Source organism: Fundulus heteroclitus, chromosome 15 (assembly GCF_011125445.2).
Source record: "Fundulus heteroclitus isolate FHET01 chromosome 15, MU-UCD_Fhet_4.1, whole genome shotgun sequence".
NCBI lineage: Eukaryota > Metazoa > Chordata > Actinopteri > Cyprinodontiformes > Fundulidae > Fundulus > Fundulus heteroclitus.
In genome coordinates, this window is record NC_046375.1 from 28,153,617 (window position 1) to 28,180,365 (window position 26,749).

The window sequence follows — 26,749 nt, forward strand, 5'->3', positions numbered from 1 at the left end:
CTGTGAGATTTGCTAATTTGTGAACAGACTTCATCATAAATACCAAGGAAGACATCAGAGAAGGCACTGCATAGAGACGTATGGAGGTGGTGGCACCGTTATACTATGCAATATAAACAGAGGGAAGCTGTCCAGACCTTTGCAAGGTCTTTCAGCGGCAGTAGCCTAGGCCCAACCTTTTGGCTCAAAGAAACAATACAATATCTTTGTAAGGGATTTTAAACTGTTTTGTACTAATATGCAGTTTGCAACACACTTATGTTTTTGGTTTTTAAACTTCCGGTTTCTGCTTCCTTGTTTCCCTGTGTTTTATGTCAGCCATTATTCTCTCATTTTCTCTGTTTAACCTCGGTTACAGTCTTTCCTCACAGCTGCACCCTGGCTGTTTCTGATCAGCTACCTTTTCCCCTTTTAGTCTCATCCTCTCCAGCTTAATTCTCTGGTCTACTTCTCCTGGTCACTGTGTTGTTTCCTTGTGCTCTGTAAGTTGTTCTCTTGCCTTTCCATTAAATCTCCATTTAATGTGCATCCATCTGTCCTGCTGTCATTTGGGTCCTGAACAACCCACAAACAAGACAGGCCTGGCATAGTTACTCAAAGACTTTGGGAGGTTTCTTTTAGTTGGGAAAGGTTAAATGCAACAAGTGTTTCGGAAAATCTCCATATTTGTACTGGCTAGGCTATAAAAACACATAAAGCTCAATCTAGCTCTGTTGCAACTATAAAATAAATCTGTGAAGCTCTAGCTCAGGGGCCCACATTCTCATAAATCCTTCCTTGCAGGCAGAAACAAAGCCTGAAAGATTTGTAGCTGTAATGGCAGAGAAACCTGGTTGTAAAGAGAACTGAGTGAAGCTGAATACAAATGCTAAATATATTTTAGAAGTTTATTTATCAAATATTTTGGAAATAATGCATCCTTTTCCTTTCATTTTGTAGCTACGTCCGGCTTTGTGTTGGACCATCACATAAAATCCAGATAAAACACGTTGGAATTCATGGTGGTGACATGTAATGTGAAAAAGGTCAAGGATGTGAATAGTTTTCTGATGAACAGTAGGTATGTAAATGGGTACCTGGGGCAGGGAGGGGAAATAGCTACATTTAAAAGGTGAGTCTCTTTGAAAGTTATAAAGACTGATGACGTCATTGTTGAGGGAAGCCAGCTCGATGCAGCCCACAAAAGGGGCAAGACTCAGAGGAGGTGGCAGCTAGTTTGGAAAAAAAAGAACATTTATCACCATGCAGCAAAGACTGGGTGGACAGAAGAATTGGGATTAAGGAACTTTATTAAACTCATTACCTCTACGTCTGGTGGGACACCTCCAATGAAGAACACTATGTTCTTGGGGTCGATATCGAACAGGGAGTCTGTGGTGGGAGCTTCTCCTTTCTGGATGAATTTCTGCTCATCTGTGAGGCCCTGACTGGGAATAGTCAGGAAGACTTTTCCATGTCTCCCCAACCTGCAAAAAGAAAATCATAAATAAATCATAAACTGATTATCCACTGTTTTAAAAGCACAGAAGTAATCCGAAACAGATTTTCTGACACAAAGAGAGCATCTTGAGTGAGGCCTTCATGAAAGTAGAAAGTGCTGTTCTATATATGGACCGATCAGGGATGGTTGGTATAAGGGGGCTGACAGGTCTAAGCCTTCTGTGGTGTTTATAATAAAAATGTTAAAATACCTAAAAAACACATGTTTGAAATATTGCATCATATTTTCCTACATATAAAACAAAAATGCTGCAAAATGATCACAAGAAAACCCCACAATTGGCTTTTGCCCCCTTTTTTCCTCAATGTCAGAGGAAAAATTGGAACTGAAGAGGTCGAGGGTATTTCGACCGAAGTCCAGCAGAAGGTAAGGCGACAAAACCAATTTTTCTGTCACTTGGTTTCAGGAAAGGTCTAGCTAACTACGAGTGTAGCTAATAACCCTCCTTTCTGATTTCTGTCTTTGGTGTTTGGAGGACCCCAAAAGAGACTGTGGATTTAAAACATTTATTGGACAAAAAAAAAAAAAAAGTCATGTTGGTAACAGTGTAAAATTGTCAATACTGTGCAGGGTGAACTTTGCCTGTCAGCTGGATAATCACTGCACAGAGACACATTGGGCTGGTGAAAACCAATAAACATATTGCATTACACATGGGGCACATGACCGACACTACGTCCATCTGATGACTCTTACTCATCAGGGTATCAAGGTGTTGTTTGAGATCTGGCCAACCAGTTAATCAGTTGGCAGACCACCTGTCAAATAAACAGATAGCCAAATACACCTCTAAATCCAGGCCAAATTAGCTGCTTGATTGCATTTCAGAGGTTTATGTACAAAAAAATGGGGATTAAATGTTAGAAGCCCCATTTGTAACAGGGGAAACCCAGGAATCTGCCAGGGGAATTGGGCTCTTGTATCTCATGAATACATTGCATAGGAGAGATTCCTGGGGTTTCTTCCCACTAGAAGAAAGGTCTGCAGAGGGATTGGAAACGGTCCTGGTAGGACAGCTGCAGCTGTTTAAACTGGAAAGTAAAGTAATTGCCCAGACTTATGATGGAGCTGCTGTAATAAGTGGTCACGTCCTGTAGTATGCAGCTAGGCTGAGGGATGCCTTTTCTTCATGTGCACTTTGTGCACTGGGATGCCCATCAATTAAACATCATTTAACGGACATGTTCATTAATCACCAGTCAGAGTTTTCTTTTTTAAACCTGTTAGTTTTTGAACATTTTCCCCCACACTCTCCCAAAAGCTAAATACGGAATGTGGACGAAATGTGTGGTGGGAGGATCCCAGCATCGGGAGGAACTTAAAGAGTCGTACTCTCTATAAAGATCTGACTTTGAACAGTGTGTCAATCCAAAAAGCTTGACACGTCGTGCATTTGTCCTCGAGGAAATCCACACTGCTCAAGGACAATTTATTGTTTCTTCACCCTGCCTTTATACATTGGGACAGTATCTACAACATTTTCCTAAAAGGAGCGACGGATCATCTGAAAAGGAAAAACCAGCTTAAGTGGATTTCACACAGTCCATAAATAATCTGAACTAATCGCTGACAACAGAGGAATCACACTCAGCTGCAGATGCTGCTACACTGCACCAGCTGTCGGGCTTTATTCATCTGAACTTATTCACCCAGATCTGGTCTTGGACTTCGACAAGAATTTCCCACAGAAGCAATTGGACAGCACATGTGGACTTTTCCCAGCGATCTGCAAAGGACAACTGAACGATAAACTGATAGTAATGTACGACAATATGGGGTCTGCAGGGATAACTTCTGCCCTGTCACTGTTGAGGATGCTGACACAGCAATCTGCAGAGCACAGTTTGTACGGTTGTTCGATTAATGCAAATAGCTATCACAACCCCAATGACATCTGAAGAGACAGAAAGGTGTTTCAGTAGAAAATTATAAAATTATTTCTTCACACTAACGTGGGACAGAAAGGGCAAACTGTGCTGGCTGTACTGTCTATTGAAGAGGAATCCATCCAGAAATCCCCTGACTTAACCTTTTTGCTATCCAATAATGCATTTCTTGTTTGATTTCCTTATCAGTGTGACTATTGATTTTGTCAAGGAGTGTGGTGGAGTGTTATAGAAAGCTGTTTGACAGGGAAAACATCAGCTGAAATACTCATGGTTCAAAGCCTTAATGCAGGCCAGTTAAGTATTAGACAGACGTGAGCGTTTTATTATAGTACATTTTAATGTAGTTTTTCAAGAAGCTGCATAGATGTGTTTATAACCAGTTTGGGTCATATTTCTTAAGCTGTTAATTTTTCTCAGTAAGGTCTGATTGGTTAACCTGCCCAGCATTTCAGCTGCGGACCAATTACCTTTTCTGTAGTAGTTGTAACTCTGCTGAATGATTTTGATTTGTACGACAGAGGAATCTGAAAAAATCACAATGCACTACTCTCCCTGACCATGAAAAATAATTAGACAATTAGTAATATTGTTTTTAAATAAAAGGATAATATTTGTGAATTAAATAATTTTTCTCCTATAGTTGCAATTTACATAATTATAGATTCATATGTCTGTGACAATGTAAATCCTTGTTGCCAGAGAGTATTAATGATAGCTACAATAATCCTGTCTACATACCTGTATACTGACTGTGCACCAAATCACCTTTTTCTCCTGAAGCTCATTTACCTTTCTATCTTGATGTAGTTAAAGACTGCCGGCCACTGACTGACAGGCTTGGAGGACAATGGGATTTCAACATCGTCACGCCCGAGATTGTACACAAACACCAGTTTGTCATTCTTGATAGCCAAGCCCATGTAGTCCTTCTTGCCCTGAAACAAGAAAAAAATCAAGGGTTTCTTTTAACATTGTGACTTTTTAAAACATTTAACCATCTCATAATGCCTGTATGAGCTGTAATGTGGAAAGATCATTTTATTTCAGTGTTTTACTAGATTTTAAAATTATATCCCTCATGTGTGTCTACCATTTAGGTTGATTCTTGGGCTATTTTCCAAATAATAAGATCATGGACAAACCCCACTGCAAAGAAGACAACAAAGTCCTGCAAGCTCAACAAATAATGTAGTCTGACTGGCTGAGCATGAGGTTCATTTTGGGAGGATGAACAGAAGAACTCTAACTTTGAACGAACACAAATGCACTTTTGTTTCAGTCGTCTCCTGGAAACCATCAGCCGGGCCAGCTGGCAGGCTTCAAAGCATTTCACCCTAACTGCCAAGATTACAACAAACTTTCCATGTCTGCTAGCTGTTGTCTCCCTTTTTTATCTTTGGCATGGTCACTAGCTCTAAATCAGGGTAAACAGTTTTTTTTCCCCCAACAACGTTTAATTTGCATGGATTCCTCACATTTCTGTCTCCCAAATACAGGACGAACCGGTCCTCTATGGGGTCTTTGTCCGGGTCCACCTTCATGAAGAGGCTGATGGATGTCGCTGTCTTCAGCTCCTCCAGTTTGCTGGGTGGATGGACCTCAACCGAAGAATTTCCAGTAAACTTCATGGACACCTGAACCTGAAGCCGTGTGAAACCAAAATGTGTTAGAGCTTCCTGTAATGTGAGCATTTTATTTCCTAAAGTATAAAAAAAGAAGTATAGCTGGATAAATCTAGTCACAGAAACCCTAAAACTAAAAGGAAAGCTGAATTTTGTCCTTTTACCCATTTTTTTATCATGATGAAATGTATCCTTTACTAATATACATAAAATATATGTAAACTTTACATCATAAAAGCTTTAGGTGGTCAAGATAGTGAGGAGTTCTACTGCCATAGGAAATCAGAATAACACAACAAGGTATGTACACACAAACAGGGAATAATGATTTAAAACATTAATACTGCAGTCAGGACACATAGGAGCGTGCAGTGCTATATCTATGGGCCACAACAACAGAATGACCTGCCTGCTGAGCAGCAGTGGTGGGTGGCCACGGCAACCTAAATTGGTATATTTCCTGTCATGACTTTCAGTTTGTAATTTCGGGTAACATATATGTCGAGCCCTGCCAAAGGAGGAGCAAAGACTGATTTACGCACAGAAAACAAAAGAGACGGGTAAAATCTCCCACAATGCACAATATCAACCCATTAACCCAACCCTAGAGACATCATGCAGTTACAAAACTCAACACATATATATATAAACTTACTTTCTTGGCCACACTTCTGGCTTGTGCAATAAGCTCTCTGATCCTCATGATGTTTGTGGTCACATTGTTGACAGGCTTCTTGTCTTCAACCACCTTTAGCTTGTCCAGCAACTCAGGAACTAGCATTGTCAGGTTTTTCACTGGAGGACAGAACCAAGAACCAGAACAATTCAATGTATGTGCAGAAGAAATGGAATGATAATATCCAATAATATTCAGCTTTAAAACAAGTCTAAGCATTTTTTAACTCAAATATAGAAACCACAAGTCATCTCCCATCTTTAATGGTATCTATTAAGAATTTAAATAATACTTCAAATCCTTAAATTATTTGACAAAGATAATGTGCAGTTGGGCTTTGTAACCACATAGAGCACTACAACCTAATTGTCCCTTAAATCAACAAGGTTTTCTTTTTTTCTTTCCTCCATTCTTGCTTTTTCTCACGGAAACATTGCTGAATAAAGACTTTTCACCTGCTTCCCCAGCAGACACAACAGCACGTTCGTAGGCAGCTGTGGAGTACTCGTTGTTTCTCATGTTATGAGCCCACTGCTGCACTTTGTTGTTGATTGGAGTGATGGTTTGAAGGACTTCTGCTGAGCGGTTGAGAGTCTCTTCTGCCACTTCCAAGGAAAAGTTCAGACGTTGTGGGGTTCTGTCTGTAAATGGTTGGAGATTTGTGAGAAACTGAACAATAGAAAATTTGCACTCATGTACATCTGCAATCACTATTAATGGTTATAGACTGATCTGGAACATTATGAACCGGAACATCCCTAATAAAAGTATGATGATTTTGAATACAGTAAAGACATAGTTTGGGTTTGTAATTGGGATTCTGTTGAGAGGTTATGAACAGTCAATATCTATTATGCTGTGGGTAGCTCAGTTTGTATGAGTTCAGGTTTTCCAACTGGGTGAAGTAAGTCAAAGCAGTGCTAGTGTCAGTTAATTTTTACCACCCTAAACCCATAATTTAAAAAATGTCATAGTTCATTACAACGTTATTTTATCCAGCTTTAATCATGGCATCATGTTTGAACTAGGCTGTAATTTATATAGAGGTTCATGATTATCTACATTCAAAACTGTGTCTGTAAACGTGACTTTTCCATTTAAAATGCATGCAACACAGTGGAACATGCTAAACATATCTGGTTAGAACGACTATTAAAAAAGTGATGTGGTGTAAAAATGCATTATGGTGGCCCAACTTAAAACATCTTCCCATTGGTTCATTTGTCCAATGGAATTTTTTCTCTTGCCTTGAAAGACTCAAATGTAAATATATAAACATCATACTTTTCACTCACAAATAACAAATACACAATATTTTGGGCATCATTTATATTATTTTTTTCTGAACCTTATGAATTTAGAGTTCTAAATCCAAACTTAGATTATTTTTAAACCAGACAGTATTATTTAGTCTAAACTTAAGGCTCCCACATACTTGTCTGCAATTCCAAGATCTGACTGTTGGTAATTTAAGCTCCTGCTGGACAACCCCTCTTCGCCTGATGCTCAGTCTTCTTGGTAGAGTCAAGCAGATGTAAGACTTTTTGAAAGATTCCTAATAATTAACTTATGTTTTACTGTTCACATTTCTTCGAGCAGATTCCTGGTGTCCTCTGCACCTGCAGGTTGAACATTTCATGTTGGCTTCAATGCCAAGCTCCTGCCACTTGTCCTTTCGTTAAAACTTCCCACAGTTCCTTGCTGCTGCTCCAGGGTCTTCAGCACTCACCTGCCTGCTCGCTCTCCAACAACCTCACTGTAATGGTGTTTAGGTCTCAGAGATCCCCATTTCCTGACCCTAGGCTTGTAGAAGTCCTGGGTGTAGGTTAGGTCAGCCCATAACATCCTCTCTGCAGATAATTGTTCCTTGCAGTGTACCGTCTCATTTTGTGGATGAGCCAAACCAGAATGAACAGTGACAGTGTAGAAGATGGCCAGCAGCTCCTGTTGGAGGTTGTACTTCTTAAGTTGCAGCAGGAAATACAGTCTATGCAGTGCCTTTGTCCAAACAGTGTAAAGGCTCAGACACACCAAATTCGAATTAGTGTCTAATCCCATGGAAGATTTAATTGAATTGAATTATGAAGTCATAGTAATTATATCTGGTTGAACTGAATGTAGCTGCAGTTCTACGCAACAGTGTTTGCGCAGTTTCGACCAATGTACAACCCTGGTCTCTCTTGGTCGGAGCTTCACAACAATATGATGGGAAAGTCAAGGGTCAGACAGAAAGAGAGACCATTGGCAAAGTAAAACGCATCTGCTTTGTGGAAAATACAATCTCTGGACCGCATCAGGCGCGCAGCCAGTGACACATTACAGAGAGGGCTGGGGCTTGTAGTGTTTTCACCTGTTAACAAATCACATTACGGAATCTGAGGTCTCATTTATAAAGCTTGTGTATGCACAAAATGGGGCCTGAAACAAAAGTCGGGATCTATGAAAAAAAAAAAAACAACGACGACAGCAACAGAAAAACAAAACATTTAGACACAGGGATATTGTCAACACCGATGGTAAAAAGATGAATCGCAGCCAAACATCATGATTCCTATCAGGCATTCAATTTCACACCATATCAGACTCATAGATCGACTTCATCATAAGCATTCAAAACCGCTGTTATTCATGCGTACGCTGGTGACACATAACTATACGTAAGAACCTTTTAAATAAATAAAACTCCATAAGCCATCTTAAATCTTAAAAAAAGTTTACACAACATTTTATCAGGGTTTTCAACCATCACATCTCCCGATGATCACCAGGATGACGTGTTCACATTTTAACAGATTATTGTGACAAGGTCGAGGCAGTTAGGCTACTTTAACTGCTGTACATGATCAAAGACACTCGTGTGTAAAGCATTGGCACGACTGGAAGACTTTGTAGGGGAGAATCACAAGGAAACACGGCTTAAGGATCAAATATTTCCTGGCAATATGCTGCTTTAGACTCCGAGCATTGCATTCTGTCATAGCTTGCAGCGGAGACTGACTACACCTCCCTCTCAGGTGCTGAAAGGCTGCTCTCCAACCCCCAGAGCACTGGTGTGCTGGTATACGCTCACACCCATACAGCTCTCAGCGACAATTGGTTTCCTAAAAGGCATTTTGCAGATTTTTATTTTTCCTTTTTGGTGGTGATGGTGGAGAAAACATAGATAAAACAGGTTTGCTCATAAAGCGCGTGGTGTCCAGTCAGATGGCAAGAACAACACACCACACATGACCAGATTTCAGTCAGGACCATTCAGATGTCAGATGGGATATCTTGGAAATCCTCTCAGGTTCAAACGTGAGTTCAGAGTAAACAAACATGGAGGAGGAGGAAGAATAATGGTGATACTTTGTGGACTGATTTTAACAGAGAAAAAATATAGCAAAAAGAAAAGGCGTTAAAGGAGTGAAGACAGCACGAACAAGGGCTCTACGTTTGCTGCACTAAGATGTGGAGGTGAGTTGTATTTTTCTCTCAGGGTTTCCCTCACCCCGCTTTCTGATTGGCTAAACGTCATATTCAACAGGCTACATGTTCGTTTGTCCTCGGGGGACACTGGGCCAAGACAATCCAACATGCTAAATATATTTGATTTGAGGTCGGAGCGGTCCCAGCGTCCTTCCTAGTGGACCAGATCACTTCTGACACACGACACACACGGGAATATCTCTTAAGATAGTCGGAGCCTCTCGGAAGGGGAAGATCGGGGTAGAATTGGGGCTAATTATCCTGCCATGAACCAACCTTAAGAAACCGACTTTACTTTTTTGTTTTATTCGCCATCAGTCTGGCAGTGGGCAGCGTGGGACTCTTCACCACAGAGGGCCCAGGGCAGCCAGGACCCTCTGAGTTGGGTGAAGTTAAGGTGGAGGATGTCTTGGTTGAAGGTGTTGAAGGCTCAGCTGAAGTCAGCACATGGGATCCTAGCCTATGCCCCTGAGTGGTTAAGGTGGAGCAGAATAAAGTGTAGTCCCTGGTTGACTGCATCATCTGCCAACCTGTTTGCCAGGAAAGCAAACTGCAGCGGGTCCAGCAGGGGGCTTGTGATCTCCCTCAGATGCTTCAACGCCAGTTGCTTGAAGGATTTCATGACCACAGATGTCAGGGCTTCAGGCCTTACCTCATTTAACCCTGGGATGGTGTGTTTCTTGCTGCCAGAAATGATGGTGGAATGCTTAAAGCAGTAAGAGATCCAGTTCCAGAGACTTGTTGAAGATCTCAGTGAAGATGGGGGCCAGTTGGTCAGCGTAGCCTCTCAGGCATGAGTAGGAGATGTTGTCAGGTCTGGAACTGTCCTGGTCCTCTGAAGAGGAAATAGCTTATTTGTATCTTCCTTAGAGATCTACAATCAATGCAGGGGTTCTGAGTATTGAGGGTGGTTGATGCAGGTGGAGTTTTTGTGTCAGAGTATGATGTGGCCTGAGTTGGTGGTAGGCGAGAACGGCTGCTTTTCAAATCTGTAGTAGAGACTATTAAGGGTGATGGGGATTCTGCTCAGGATGTAGGGATGGGCTCCCGTAGACACTGATGTTTTTCAGACCTTTCCAAACTGAGGTAGGATCATTTGCTGAGAAACTGTTTTTTAAGCTTATCACTGTAGCTTTCCTTAGTTTTTCTCAGTTTGTTTCTTGCCTGCTTATACAGGGCCTAGTCCCCACTGATGTTAGCCTCTTCCTTGTTCCTACACAGCTTTCTTAGATATTACATGAAACATGGTGTATTTTTGTTCTATGTCCAAAAGGTCTTGGTCTGCACACACATGTCCTCACAAAAACTCATGTAAGAAGTCAAGGTTTCAGCAAGCTCAGTCAGGTCAATGGTGGAAGCTTCAAACATCAAGCGACCCTGTTGTTCTTGCTTTGACTGCTCAGTCCACTTCCTTACAGTCTGACGCACAGGCTTAGAAGTCTATACTTTCTGGCTATAAGTTGAGCTATTCAAAAAAAAATTGTCAGGCAATATCCTTTAGTTGGATTCAGTTGAAATTACTGTGAACCAGTCTATGGGAATACTTATTATGAGTTTCTGTTTTTCCCACAATATAGACACAACAGAGATGAACTAAGACAACCAGACAAGTTCTTACCTGACTGAATCACCCTGATGTCTTTTGCTATCTCTTCAAGTTTTTCCTGCTTTTTTTCCATGGACCTCTGAGTCTCCTCGATGTATGTTAATTTGTCAGCCACCTGAGTCTTGGCGTCTGTGACAGCATGATGTATTAAGTAACACGAGCACACAGGACAGTACTGACATCAAAGGTGATCATGAAGGACACTTGGACTTTTCATACCATGCTGTTCTGATCGCAGTGAAACAGATTCCCGGAATGTATGTTCACTCTGTGTCACTAGGTATCCAAGCTGGGTTTTAATCCCATTGATGGCCTAAAACAGAAACAATAGAAAAGTCACGTTGGCTCACAGAGGTAAATTAACCTGGAAGGCGAATGCTGATTTGTGTAACATGGCATACATCTTCTGCTCGCTGAGATAAGTTGAACGTGGTGAGCGAAGTGATGTTGGCATCGTCGATGTATTTCACTATGTTGTTATAAACATTGGCAGCGCTTATTGCCCTCTGAACGAAGCCATTGGCATCACTTTGTTTCAGATCCCTGGAGGACATACAGATTGACAAATGATTTAAATTGCTTAGAATAATGTCAACCATTCATATTTTTTTTTATTTAATGCATTCATTAATCGGGGATGAAAGAAGATATATATTGTTTGGCAAACCAAGAGAATTAATTTGCCATGATGTAACATAAAAACTCCATATTAAACATACTATCAACAGTTGCAATACAGCTGCACTGTTTTTTTGGGTTTTAAAAAAAACTAAACAAACTATTGCCACAAAAAGTCAAAACAAGTTAGTTTATTTGGCTCATTAACATATATAATTTAATGGTATCTTATAAGGTCTTATTGGTGAGATGAAATAAATTGTTTATTGCACAGTAAAACTGACTCCAGTTTCAGTAACATTTGACATGCGCCACCATATGGATTTATATTTGAAGGAAATAATTGAACCTCTTATATTTTAATTTGAGAGAGCTTTCTTACTCTTCCAGCTCGTTGGCCTGTCTCTCCAGCTCCGCAGCATGATCATCGGCCCTCTGAACAAGATCCCGGTCTACCTCCGAGAGACGCTTCATTTTCTCTGTCAGCTTCTGATCAGCCCCATCAATCTCGGCGTGATACTCTCTCACATTCTGCCCACAGACAATGCAGACATGAAACACACAAACCTACAGCTGAAACCAGATGTTTACATATGCAGTTTAGAAATAATTACTTTTTTCTTGCCATATGACATTGAATCAGACTACATAAACCTTTCCCGTTTCCGGTCATTTAGGATTAAGAATATTCCAGAATAATGACAAATATTTTTTTTAACCCTTTCATATTACATATTGCCTATGAATTGGCTAAAATCTTTACCAGTTTCCTTGGATTTGGCTCATAGGTTTATAGTTTTCTTCACTTTAAACACAATGCCTCAGTTCTGCTGACAAATTTCCTCTTGGACGGAGATCAGAGATGTGTGATGGCTACTCCAAAATATTGACTGCGTTATCCTCAAGCCCCTTTGATACTCATTTTGGCAGGATGCTTAGGGTAACTGTACATTTAGACGACCCATTTGGGTACAAGGTTGAACTTGGCTATGCTTTTAATTCATTTAGGTCTTGTAAATTAAACTATCAAAAGCTTACAAAGCTACGACAAAACTATATAAGGGTATAATAATCTTAGTGCAAGTGCATTTCTGAATTTAAAGAAAGTTGTATAAAGAATATTTTAAATTCTCAATATTCTAACAAATAAAATGATTTTGCATAACCAGAAACATTTAGTCTGACTTAATGCCAGACAGTGAGCAAGGAAAACTGTTTTCTAAGGCATATGGTTTCAACTCTAAATGTTTGATGCTCGAAAATTTGTATTGGTCATGTGCATGTGGGATGCAGAGCAGCATTTATGGAAATCCCATGATATCGGAATCTGTTCCATTGCCACGGTCCCACTTCTTAGCAAAAAGTTCCCTTTAACAATGTTGTGAATCAATCTTTAAGAAGGTCACAAGGCCATGACATCTTTCTCTGTAAATCCCTAGGCTGTTTAAAGGCAGTCTTTAGGTGTGAGTACATGGTTGTTTTAATGCAGTATATTGAAATATCTGGTTTCAGATATACAAATTTCTGAAACCAGATATTTAGTTTCAGATTTAGTTTCTACTTAGATGTCAATCACTGTCCAACTCTAGTAGTCATTTCTAACTTCATAAATAGGCACTTTTATCAGCATCACTTCAAAAAATCTGCAATTGTGATATTGTCTGAGATTAACTTAATCTGTCTTCGCTCTGTTCTGTGTCAATGTGTTAACAGACAAATTAACAAGTAAGTCTTTGGTGGTTGTGATTTATCACACAATGATATTGATGACATAATTGTGAATTACTATACTAAATTGTGCCACTTTAAGTATTACCAAAATGGAAGTTTAAAGGATGACACCATTCAGCCTCTTAACAAAATGCAAAATGCAAGCATGTTATTTAATCATTACTAAAAGGATCAAGCTGTTTGAGATCGATGTTTATTTTAGAATCTAAAACAAAATTCAAAAGAGAAACCTCCTTAATCAGCCCACCCTCTCACCTGTGCTATTGCATCCACTTCTGCCACAGTCCTCTCGGTTTCGGAAATGAAAACTTGGCTCATCTCCAGTGTGCTGTTGACAGCCAGTTGGTCCTCTGTCAGCCTCTGCTTATTTGCCTGGAAACAGAAAATATCCTTGGTTCTCAGCCTTATAATGGACAGAGTTTTAGCTGTTGTGAACAGTCTGAGGCCGGAAATTAGGAAACATAATATCTCCTTACGGGTGACTTTAAACTATTTGATCTCCTCCTCTAATCTTGCAGATATCTGGTGCTACCAACATCCCACAAACATGGAGTATTCTCTTTTTCCCAAATCGCACACTTGTATTTACAAATTGATTTGTTTCTGTTAGGTTCTAAAATCTTACCTAACATGCTGGAAATCTAATACCATACCATTATACTTTCAGATCAGGCAACCACGGATGTATGCTGCTCTTGTATGCTCTTAGTCTGGTAAATTTAAAGAATTGTAGACACTAATGAAAGATCAGACACTTTAGACCTGAATTTTAAATATGATAATACAATTCTAACCAAACAAGTTAGTGACCAACTGTCTCAGCTCTGACTTTGATACTTCAAACTTGGAGATGCACCCCATGGCCTGCTAGCCACAAAGAGACTCCCCTCAATGTTAAACAATGCAGATATTGTTCTTTTGCCAAAGTCAGGTAGGGATGACACTATTCCATCTACACCCCTTTCATTTTGGGCTTTCACCCGTCTGGGATATCCCCTTTCATATTACTATATAATAATTAGCTTTAGTAACGTTTGAGCGTACATTATAAATTGGCAGAAGAGTGACTTGGTACCTCTTTATAGACTAAGAATAAGTATGCATACAACACAACAGTGGTGGGTCTTATCTGCGACAACAATGAACTGGCCTACAGGGTCAGTCTGCTAAACCCCCGACAACCCCCCAACACAGTGTCACTACATGGACGCTGTATGCACCATCATATGGTCCATTCATTGTTGCAATACATCCTCTGCTACATCTACTTGCACTATTCATATTGCCTTATACATAACTTTTCTGTACAGAGCTTTTTTTGTTTTGTTTTGCTGCTACATTACCGACAAATGACAAATACTGATATTTGTAATTTCTCTTCTGTCTTCTGTTTTTACTCAAAGCCTTGCAACGAAAAATTTCGCTCTAATGTACATTGAGAATGTGCAGCTGAATGACAATAAAATCTGTCTATGTCTATTAATTATTCTCTGGTGATGTGAAGTTTTTTGGGTCCTCCCTATAATGCAAGTCACCAGAAACTGCAAAGAGATGCTGCTGAATACATTTGCTTGTGCATTAGTAGTAACATTTATCTGTTTCATCAACAAATCATCAGGAAAATGGAAGCACACAGCGGCACTATAAAGATAAGCAATTGTAATAAAATCAAATGACTGCATGGCTCAAAGGTACAGACACATGGAAGTGAGATTTAGAAACTATATATAGCCTTAAACAAGGGCTGAATTGTCCCCTACTTATTAGTTATGTCCTAACTAAGGAAGTTAAAATATGTCATGTAATTAATTATAATATTTTCTCTTGACTAAGAGAATGTGCATTGATATGTTTAAGTTTGAGAGATGCTCCGTGGCTTCCTTGATGAGATGGTCAGGTGGAACGAAACATCTTTTATCTTAAATCAACAAAACACAGATGTAACTATTTATTGTCATAAACAACTTGATGCAGTAATACTTTTTAAAATGCCCCTTTCTAAATATGACGTTTAAATTATATGTTAGATGATCTGCCTTGAGATCCAACCCCTGTCAGTGTCTTTAACATTTTTTACTGAGGTATCGAAAATGGAGTCAGCTTTACTTTGTGTTTACCAGAAGCATTTGCAGAGAGTTTTCAGGAAACTGATCCTACTGTGTCATCATGGAGTTCTTTTTGTCTTGATTTAACAGAGATGTTGCTCTTTTGGTTTAAAATGAAGATACTCCTTCTTGTAACGTGGAGGGTTCCAAAACATTGACTGGTAAAGTTTGAATCGGCATTTTCCCTTCATGAAGAAACATGTCTGTGAATCAGCTGGCTGCACTGTGGGAATCTAAAGTTATTCCCATGTGGATATAATGTTGTGAGAGCAATCTTTTGCATTACAGCTTTGCAACTCCCCCTCTTTGAGCCTCCAAATGTAATGCTTCCAAACTCCCTCAGAGGGTTTTGTGTTTCTTTTCTCACCACTTTCAAACATGTGCAACAAATTTGAAAATCAAGATAGAACATGAACAGAGATTGCCTGTAGTAGCCTTGTGTTGGACTACTCTGCGGCAGGGATGAACAGGAGGTTGATTCTTCACAGAATTACAACCACTAGTGCTTTCTGATCAAAAACTGCAATACGTGTGGTACAAGATCAAGGTAAAGTTAATCACCTCCCTTCTTTGGAATTTCAGGAGGCTGGCTCTGTTCTTGTCCTCTGCCTTTTGCACAGTGCCGGCTGCATTAAGGAGAAAGTCCTGGGCTTCTGAGAGCCTGGTGGAGAAGCGGGACAGGATCTCTCTGACAGACGGGAGTCGGCCCTCTGTGATCATCAGTTTCTTTTCCAACTGACGGATGCGTGTCAGCACTGCAAACACAAGAATCAACTGTTTATTCATCACAACTTGAGGAGCTTCAATCATGTTTTTACTGACCAGTACTATTTAGTAGCTTTTGAATTCTGGTCTGATTCTGAATCTGTCTGATTCCACTTTTCAATCGAAAGACTAATGTAAATACTGTAAAATAGTCTTTCAGATCATGGCTCCGAAATAAAAAAAAACAGCCATTACAAATCACTTAGTCCTTTATCTTCATACAAGTCGATACCTCGCGATCCCAGCCACTGTGTGCTTTCACAGCATGCTTTTGAGATTAGGGAACCAAAGGGACATGGCATAGACGTTGCAATATTCACCTGAGCAATGTGTAAGATGTGGGGGATTTCCTGAGGGGAAATTTCAATTAGAGCCATACTTGTTACAACAACCTCTTTTTGGTCTGTGGACAAGTACATAAAACTAACCTTTATCAGAGCAATGTTCATGAAGTGCAATTTACCATAAAAAAAGCAGTTTTTTAAACCAGATGTTAATCATTTTGTAGGTTAGTTGCTACAGCACCATTAGAATAGTTTCATTGAGAGAGGCAGAAATGTTAACATTCAGATTTAGGCTCTGCTACATACAACTTTGCCAACTTACAAATATGGTAAAGGGGCAAAAGCTGCTGTAGGGTATTCACAATGATTTATCCTGACTATATGCTTTGGGTTCCTTTCTCTCCTATAAGCTGTTTGCACTGTGGTAGGGATGATTGACCTGCCTTAAAATCTAAACCTTCCAAAATTTAAAGTTTGATACAAACTGAAGTCGGTTTTAACAGACCAGGGTAATGAGGAGGAGATGTAAAAGGATCAGTCCAAATATTTAGGCTGAGATCAAACTGGGAGTTCTATTAAAAAGTAGAACAAAAGTAAAACACACTTGTTGAGATAAAAAAAACACCCAGGATTCAAATTATTTTCTAACTTTAAACCAAGCTTGGTGTAAGATTGGGGATTTGTGGGTTCAATAAAAAGTGGGATCTTAATGATAAAATTTGAGTTTCAAAAATGAATAGTGTCAGGGTTCTGTGTTTTCGTGCTCTACTAACTCTGCTCCACAGGTGGCTGCAGTTGACGGGTGGGCGTGGCCCACACCTGCAGCTCATCAGGGCTGCTCTGCTAAGGTTTAAAAGGAGTGCTCAGTCAGCTGGAAGACACCAGAGTGTTACCCTGTTGTGGTATGCCTAGGCCATAGTACTGTTTCCTGAACTTCGTACCTGTGAGTTTTAAAATCCCTGTTTTTGGATCTAACTTTTGTCTCCTGTCTTCTCCAGTTTGTCGTGTTTTTGGATTTATTCACCCGTGTGACTCTGTGCCTCGAAGACCAGTCTCCTGAATCCCTGCCTGCTCAGATTTTGCTCTGGCAATCTCCCCCTTAAACTCCCTTGGTGATGCCAAGCCGGGCACGAGGTCTCCCTTCCTGGATTTACCCTGGTACTTCTGGATTCACTCTGGTTCTTCCAGCTGCTCCTTCTGTCTACCGCCACTGTGGTGCTGCTCGAGCTCCCCGCCAGTGTAACATCTGCCAGCCCTCCCGTCACTCAGCCGCCTCCTACCATCAGAGACCTTACGGTCACAGAACTCCTTTCCCACTCATCATCCCCGGATAGGTCCTCTCTACTAAATGGTAAGCATAGCAGCATCTGGAGACCTTCCCCTGGTTCGACTAGAGTTAAATCTTGTTTCCTTTTTCCCCCGCAGAAATCCCCGACCTGACGTTTCGACCTCACTTGCCATTCATGCTGTGTGCATTCCTTCCGCCCTTGCCTGTTGCATACGTTGTGTGCAAAGTCCGAATAGAGCCTTTAATAAACATCTTAAGAACTGTTTCTGTATCCGACTGTGTCTGCATGTGGGCCAAACACCTTAAAACCATGACAAATAGAAAAAGAGTTTGGCTCATAACAGTTGTTATGATTCATGTCTTGATTTGCTTTCACACTGTATGAAGGCGATGTGGAGGTGGTGCAGGATTAAAGCACAAGCCATGTATGGAGGCTTCAGTTTTATGTCACATGTCTTTCCCCTCTCACTCAACTCCATCTCTTGTCAGTCTACTGTCAAAAAAAGGCCACAAGTGCCACAAAATAAAAAAGGGTGTAACAGAAGGGACTCACTGATGACTGATGGAGGCAGGCAGAAGTTGGAGACATGGTGTGAAAGCAATCAGCTCTCTACCTTTATCACTGATCACCCTAATCAGATGAAGTTGGACCAGAGGACATGTAGGACAAAACACTGCATCTTAACGCTTTGAGGGCCGGAGATAGATGGACCAACAGTTTTAAGAATAAAGTGAGGAAGTTTGACCTGATTAAAGACATTTTAACTGAATTATACACGCTTCACCCAGATCATCTGAAATAACGTGTGGTTCTGAGACGCCACCATCTGTAGACTAAGCATGACCTCAGAGAAGTCCAAGTGCCACTGAGTCTACACAGTCACAAACAGCATCGTGGGAAAAGAGTGCAGACACTTCACTTATTTGGAGTGAGATTTGCTTCAAGTGGTTTGCTTACTATTGGATATAATAATGACAGGAATATCCTGTTTAGGAATTTCATATTTAAATTGAGGGGCCGAAGTGTGAGTTTGTTGGCCCTATGCATGACTGACAAGTTATTGAGGGTCTAACTGGAAGTGGAACCAGCCACAACTAACTCCAGTAAAGACCTGAATAAGTGATCACTGTATTTGTGCTTACATCTCAATGCACAGTGGCGCAGTGGGTAGTGCTGTTGCCTTGTAGCAAGAAGGTCCTGGGTTCAAGTCAGCCCTGGGTCTTTCTGCATGGAGTTTGCATGTTCTCCCTGTGCATGGCACTCTGGCTTCCTCCCACAGTCCAAAAACATGACTGTTGGGTTAACTGGTCTCTCTAAATTGTCCTTAGGTGTGTGTGTGAATGGTTGTTTGTTGTTGTGTTGCCCTGCGACAGACTGGCGACCTGTTTACCCCGCCTCTCGCCCGGTGAACGCTGGAGATAGGCACCAGCGACCCCTGCGACCCCATGAGGGATTAAGCAGATCAGAAAATGGATGGATGTATTTGTGCAAAATTCAGCTTTTTTCCTCAAATGAAAAAGATATTTTCCTCACAGTCGTGGGCTTCGGTTGTTTCATCTGTAGCGATTGGCCCTTGTGGGGACAAGTCGAGCTGTCTCATCCATGACATCATGTTGTAGGCCATCGCTGTACTACGTCTGACTAGCTCTGGATCTGTCTCCTGCTGGACGTTGTACAGTTCCCAGTCATGGATCATATCTGTGGACATACACAGACAATTACAACTTATTCATAACATATAGTACCAGCTATTATTTAGGCTGGCTTAGTAAAATGTTCCTTATACCAACATTCACTCTATACCTCCCATAGATAGCCTATAGAAACCTGCAGCTGTTTACTTTCACTCTTCAAGGGCATGAAACTCATATTCTCTTTGGTTTTTTCATAATTTATCCAAAATGATGATGCTTTTCATAGAGCGTGGTACAACATTTCTCTAATTTTTGCACATTTTCTCTAAATCAAAGCAGTGATAGCCTCAAATATATACATACATCTCCACCAAAGTTTCTTAGTAGCCTAATTGAATGATCAGGACCAACTTCTATCTTATTCTATTCAACTGGAAAAGTTGTACTAGTACCGCGAGCAGTAACAGTCCCACAGCCTGATACTACCTACACCAAACTTAATATTTCCAACAGTATTCTCAAGTTTGAAAGCCTAGTCGCAGCTGCCCCAAACATTTGCTTGTCAGTGTGGCAAATAGCAAAATTTTTGTCACTTAGCGAATTGGGGTCACTGAGAAAAACAGTATAAACTTGCTAGACTAATATTAATACAAGGTCTCAGAAGAACAAGTGCCAACATTTGAGTTTCACTCTTGTTTTTAACGAGAAGCTTGTTAAAGGTTTTACACTAATGTTCTGATTATCAAAACAGCTGACAAAACAGACAACTCGCCTTCTGGTTGCATGCTTGTTTCTCGCAGCTAAAACTTTCCCCTGGGATTAAAAGTGTTGTTTTCTAGGTTCATGCTGATGTTAAACTGATGTCACTGTAGACGGTGATACTAATGGTCTGGCAGTGGTTCCCCCATCGTTGCTGAACATCCAAACCAATTTATTTAATCTGAAATTGACTATATCGGTCTACCTCCACGCAAAGTGGTGAAAAACCCAATAACCTTAGAGCAAATGCTTGAACTGATGATCTTGACCTCTGCAGTTGTTTAGAACTGGACTTGAAACACTTGAGTAAATCTGCAGTTCTCAAATGTTTACGGAGCTTTTTGTAGTTTTCATTCTTAGTTTCAGGCTGTTTATTGAATGCTGTCAAACTAATAATTTTATAGCTGCAAATAGAAGCTACTGATTCAGTCAAACATGGCCTTCAATGAGAACTCAACTGGCCTTGGTCTTGTAAAAGTAATGCAGTCTAGCACCTTCAAAACATCTATTGTTTGTCTATCTTTGACCCTTTGAATAAGTTTAACGTTTATGATTTATGGAAAATCTGCCAGAAATTCAAACTTGAGGAAATAACTGTAGTTCTTAAAAATCACTGAAGGTATTTGTTATATAACCATTCTATGTATTAAAAAGAATGCCCTATGCAAATCACTAATAGCCTAAAATTTATGTAACATTCCTAACAAAAATGGATGTAAAACTTTCACTAGAACAGTGTCAAATTTATGGAATTTCTTATATTTAAAAAAACAACTTATGGGATTTATTTCTTCTCAGTTAGTTGGCAAAACTAGCATTTAGACTGCTTTTAAATATTCTTTTTGTGAGATCTTCAAACAGGATTTTATGTAAAATTACTGTGTATTACCTGTGAAATAAATTTTTCTAAAAGCCTCTCAAAGGGGATATCACCAGCTAATAATGTTTTTTCTCATTCTCAACAAAATCACCAGAAATAGGTAGAAAACAGACGGCGACATATGAAGGTGGCTGTATTTACCTTCAATGCGGGCATTGAGGTCTGTGAGATTAGTGCCGAGCTGCTCAGCCAAGGTGAAACTCTTCAGGGTCTCAGTTTCCAGCTGATTCCCCAAACTGTTCATCAGCCTCTCCTGAACACAAAGAGAATTCCACAGCAGGTTCTGTAAGTGCATGTGAGGCCCAGCCATGTCTGAAACACCTTTGTCTTGTCAGTGCTCACAAAACTGGATTTGAGATTCTTTCATATCCACCATATTTTGACTGCGAAACCTTCTACATCAAGCTACAGCTACCTTTTTTATTCTCTGACCATTCTTTAAAAGTCAATATTTTCTTAAACACTTTATTTGGTTATGGAATATACTGTAAAATGTTCAACTTTTATTGATAAACTTTTATTGATAAAAACATGTTTAATATCTATGGAATTTAAATACTCTGTAGAGTAAAATAGCTGGAACTACTTTGTCCAAATATAATCCCTTTTGTCTAAACAATGACACACTTAGTAAGAAATTTGAGCTGCAATCGAAATATTCCGTTTTTAAAAGAAATAAACAAACAGAAATCAACATAAACAGTTCATGTTTTTGCCATTTGGATTTTCTCTAACAAAACTCAACAGAAGATGAAGTCTTTACTAACCAATGCTCCAAGCTCTTTGATGTCCAACTGCACGTTGTCGGTAGCCTCTTCCAGCTCATCAGTCCGTCCTTTCATTACAGATGACTTATTTCTCCAGACTTGAAACTGCCTCTGGAAGTAAAGCAGTTAAGCTCCTTTATTGCAACACATTCCAGAGAGTTACGAAGGGGAAACAGTCATTGTAGTGCAAGGATGGTTTGAGAGAATCTTAGAACATAATCCTTTTGACCGCCACAATGTTTGCTGAACTCCAAGGGATTATTCCCCCAAAGCAGCAGTAAAAATTTCCTTCTTCGGCAAACTGTCAACGCTAATCCTCATTATCTTTCTCTACATATTCACAGATTTGTAAAACTGGGTAATTTTGATGGCCCTTTTGTTGGTAATGAAAATGCTCAAACTGCCATCTTTTTAAAGAAACCATTGGCTGATTATAGAAAAAGCAAACATTCAGTATGTCCTGAAAGGCATTTCACTACAGTAACACGCAGTGACAGTAAATAATCTTGAATCTTGGAGCCATGTAAACATTCAATGGTGGTGAAAATGGAATCATCTCCAATTCTATGGGAATTTTATGTCACAGACCAACACAAAGTAGCACATCACCGTAAACTTAAATGAAACGAATATATTGTAAACAAAAACCTGACATGTGAGACATGCATTTGTATTCAGCTCTCTATGCTGATGCATGTAAATACAAATCAGTGTAATGAAATACATTTGGATGTCTACTAATTATTAAATAAAGTTCAACTGTGATCATTTTACTTCCAGCTGTTCTATAAAGATCTCCAAAGTTTATTAGAGAATTTCAGTTAAACACCAGCATCATGAAGACTGAAGAACACAGCAGAACACAGCGAAAGCTGGGTTAGGTTCCAAAAAAAATGGGGTGTGACCGTAAATCCATGATCTCACACAGCCTGTATATGGTGTGGGTCTTAGCCATTTCATTTACAACATGTGTTATGTGTTCACCATAAAACTGTCCGGGCGCTAAATTTACCTGCTTCTGTAATTTGGTTTTTATTAGCTCAAAACTAAACAGTGAAATGTAAAAAATTTTAACATTAGTAAAACAATGTGAAATAGTCCATGTGCTTATATCTCAATGCATCAAACTAAATCACAAGCTTTGAACTTTTCTGGGAGCACTTTTGAGTAACCCGGAAAGTCAGATTGACAATGTTCTATGTTCTGCATATTATCTATCAGGGTCTTCTCCTATCGAATACATTTGGGAAAAGGAGGGACATTTAACAGAACTTTCCAAGCTGATTGGATGAAGCAACAGCTAGTGCTCGCCTACCAAATGTTGGTTTTAGCAAATCAAATGAAAATGAAAGCAGAAGCCGCCATGAGAAACCACAACAAGTTATGCTGGCACTTCTTGCTGTTCTTCTCTCAGAGAGAAAAAAAACATTAATTCTGACAAAACAGATGTGATAGCAGCAGTTACGCCTGCGTCCTCCTGTGCTGCCATGTTTATTTTGGTTTGGCTGTGGGGTTGGCAGCTATTGCTTTCATCATAGATGGTTTGTCCCGCATAAATTATAATACTGCAATGTGATTGGCCTGAACCAAAAATGGACATGTGAAGCTGGCTTGCCCTCATCTATTCTGCTAGAATGACTGGAAAACTGAAGTTGGCCTTTCTGGGACAGCACTTGATTAGTTTGTGTCTTACTTGGAGGACAGGGACTTTTTTGTATCAATAGGTAACTTTACATCAGAGACCACAGACATATGCAGGGTTCCCCAAGTTTCCATTTTGGTGTCCCACTTATTCCAAATCTACAAGCTCATACTTGCTCAGATTATAACAAACGAGATAACATAACTATGCAGATGACACACATCTATACATTACAATGTCACCAGGTGACTGTGAACCCATTCAAGCACTGCATAACTTCAGATACTATAGTTAGAAATCACTAATCAGGCTTGAAATCTGGGTGTATTTATGGACTCAGACCTAATTATAATGAGACAAAAATAAAAAGGTTATAGAGTCATGAGAACTTTGGTACAGCACTGAAGTCAGTCAAATATTCCTCTCTTCTATTTTCTGCTTTGCAGGTATTGTGAAATAATTAGCACAGCATCATAAATCAGACTTCTATACAAACAAATCTTAGTTGTAAAACAACACAAACAAAAAATATAACAAAGAGTTAAAAAAGGATGATGAACTAAAACATTCTTGAACATATATTTCAGATGCTGTAGAATTGTGATCAAAAGTATTTCTCAATACAAGCAACCATTTCCCATCTCCCCATTATGACTTCATATGGTTGATGTACCTGGAGTTGATGAGCAGTGTAGTTGTAGTATTTGAGCCTGTCGTTAGCAGCAGCACCAGTTGAGATGTTCAGCACTCCAACTTTTAGCTGGTCCAGAGTCTTATTGGACAACCTTAAATCCCTGATCAGCTGCCATATACAGTCATCACAGCCTGAAAGTAGATAACATAGTCATACAGATGTTCAAGCATTTCTACTTGTATCTGCTGCTGAGTAGTTTGATCTGCTGCTTTCAGCTCCACTCACTGTTGTTGCAGAGATTGATTGTAGCCTCTGCCAGGCATTCCCCTGTATGCATATTACAGTGGCCGCTCTCACAGTCACACTCTGCAGAAAGAGAAGATTCACCTAATCAGGAGCTGCTGAAGCTGGTCAGGGCTGTTAATCAGCACAGCATGTTCTGTTGTTAAAAAAGTATATAGAAATAGAATCAAGAGTGTTTTATTGTCACCATGTTATACCATGATGAAATTACCTTTGATACACACAAATAAAATGACACACATACACATCAGACTTAGTATTTACAGTTTTCTTGCTACACATTAGAGCATGTAAGTTTGTATCAGAGTCTGAGGGCTCTGATATCAGACCCTTCATGAGTTGTGCAGTGATCTTGAGGCTTCATTTAGAGTAATGTGCAATTTGATATTCTTGAGAATAAGAGTGTGCAAATAGGCAATAACAGTAATGTGATTGTGTTACATGATGTACCACAAACTTCTCAGCAGGGGGAACATCCCTCACAGCTCTTGGGAAGAAGCTGTTTCTGAGCTAGTTCTGTATTTGAGGCTTCTGAAGCATTTACCTGATGGGAGAGGGATAAACACAGCATTGCCCTGGTGGGTGGGATTAACGGAGATGCGTCTGGTCCTTCTCTGGACTCGTACTGCATAGAGTGAGTCCAAATCCTGTACACGGCCTCCCACAATCCCCTGCGCTGTTCTCACCACCAGCACCAAATCCTTCCTCTCCTGCACTGTGCAGCTCCCATACCACACAGTTATGCTGAGACATAACACTCTTTCTGTAGCAGTTTAGTGAAAAGTCCAGTGCTTTTCAGTTTATATATAAAACTATATGCATAAGGTTGCGATTAGGGATGGGAATCAGTAACTGGTTCTCTACAGGAACCTTTTCCCAATCCTCCTTGTAGTTCAGTTCCTTGGAATTGTTATAAATCCTGTGAAACAGTCCTGCTCATCCATTCCACTGACTGTGCATGAATGGAAGCTGTTTGATGCAATGCTTAGCAACGCTAATGACTCTTGAGGGGGAGCTTGTGGCACAGCATCTTCTGCCTTTAAATGTCCCAGGTATGTTAAGCTCCTCCAGGTCCTGTTAATTGTATATATGTTAGCATCATGCTGTATGAATAATCTCAATCTCAAATGAACCTTTATTTGAGGAGTAAAAATGTCTCAGAGACTGGCTCTAATATAACGTCTGCCACACCTTTCATCTAGGCAGGGAAGGGTAAATGAAAGAGGTGAAAACAAAAGAATTTCACTGACTAGTGGCTAGATTTGTGGTGAAAGGTTTCCACCATTTTGCCAGGGTGGAAGCCAGGTAGGAAGCCAGGTAGGATCATGCACTGCATATTGGCATGGCTCATTTGAAAAAAGTAACTGTCCGAATGTAGTTATATTAACCAGTACAGTTTGGTTTGTTATTTCCATAACATATTCTCTGCAGGAAGTTTACTCTGATTCTCAAATCAAAACACCATCCCTCAGGTAGAGACAGTTTAAGAAATCTTTTGATCCCTGCTTGGTGTGGGATTGAAAAGAGCGATCTGATCTGAGGTCTGACGGATGTCTCAAACAAAGCCCTCCCAGCTGATGGATGGTCAATTTTTACTCAAGACCGTTACCTCACTGTAACATTACACAGTGGCAGCAAACCAATAGGCAGGAACACAAGAGGTATTTCAATGAGAAAATAGCTTTGATTGTCACAGATTTCTGTTGTGAGACCTTTTCTTGTTGCTCACTCTTCTTTAGCTGATTCTATTTTATACTGCCAGAACAGGGAGAAACAACAATGGACGAATAAGAAGATGACTATGCAAGTCTTGTCTTTTTTGATGGATGACAGGTGGCATGAAATACCACACTCTTAATTTGAAATTAAACCTTGTTCATAAGACGTTTTGGTTAGGTGTATCATTTTTAGTAGCCATCTTTTAAGCTGCAAAAAAACAAAAAAAAAACAAGAAAAAGAAAAAAAGACAACCCTAGAAGAACTTTCTGATGAAGAGGCCTGTGAACTTATTTTTCCCAGCAGCAGCAACAGCTCCCCGCCTCTGTCACACAGAAAATGGAATGAGAACTGTATAGAAGTGATCCTGCCATTCCAACTAAGGACAGTGCCACCTTATGTTATACTTAGTTAAGTTATACTATCCATTTGACAGAAGATTTCCTATTTTTTTTAAGCCAGCTTTAATTTTGTTTGAATGGAATATGAAATGTTGGTGTATTCTTTGAAATAAAGTTACTGCAACAAAACCAATTTGTTCCATATTTTACGCTCTAACACAATGAGAATCAATAAGGAACTGAATCAATAAGTGAGCTTGATGATGGAATTGGTATAACTAAATTTCTATTAATTCCCATCCATCCATGTAAATGCATGGCCTCTCTGCTGAGGGACTGATGGCTTTAGCATCTGCACAATGTATACACACTTGAGCTACATGGTGATATCATCCTATTCTCTGCAGAGAGTTTTCAGGCAAAGGTTCAAAGCTTTTAACACATGTTCCTCTGACATCATCAGCACTGCCGCCGTTGTGGGTGTGGGAATGGAAGGTCCAGTGCAGCCTTTTCCTCTGG

General features: G+C 39.9%; 1 protein-coding gene across 1 annotated transcript in view; it reads right to left on the minus strand.

Annotated features, from left to right (window-relative positions):
- lama4 (laminin, alpha 4) overlaps positions 1 to 26,749 on the minus strand; it is a 65,543-nt gene that overhangs the window by 18,015 nt on the left and 20,779 nt on the right. The window contains 18 exon segments of the mRNA XM_012878260.3: positions 1,077 to 1,126; positions 1,128 to 1,211; positions 1,304 to 1,466; positions 4,180 to 4,325; positions 4,866 to 5,030; positions 5,668 to 5,807; positions 6,144 to 6,329; positions 10,775 to 10,891; positions 10,982 to 11,075; positions 11,164 to 11,305; positions 11,763 to 11,911; positions 13,367 to 13,483; positions 15,778 to 15,971; positions 19,088 to 19,252; positions 20,969 to 21,080; positions 21,595 to 21,705; positions 23,910 to 24,061; positions 24,156 to 24,236. Coding sequence (XP_012733714.2) covers positions 1,077 to 1,126; positions 1,128 to 1,211; positions 1,304 to 1,466; positions 4,180 to 4,325; positions 4,866 to 5,030; positions 5,668 to 5,807; positions 6,144 to 6,329; positions 10,775 to 10,891; positions 10,982 to 11,075; positions 11,164 to 11,305; positions 11,763 to 11,911; positions 13,367 to 13,483; positions 15,778 to 15,971; positions 19,088 to 19,252; positions 20,969 to 21,080; positions 21,595 to 21,705; positions 23,910 to 24,061; positions 24,156 to 24,236 — 2,368 coding nt within the window.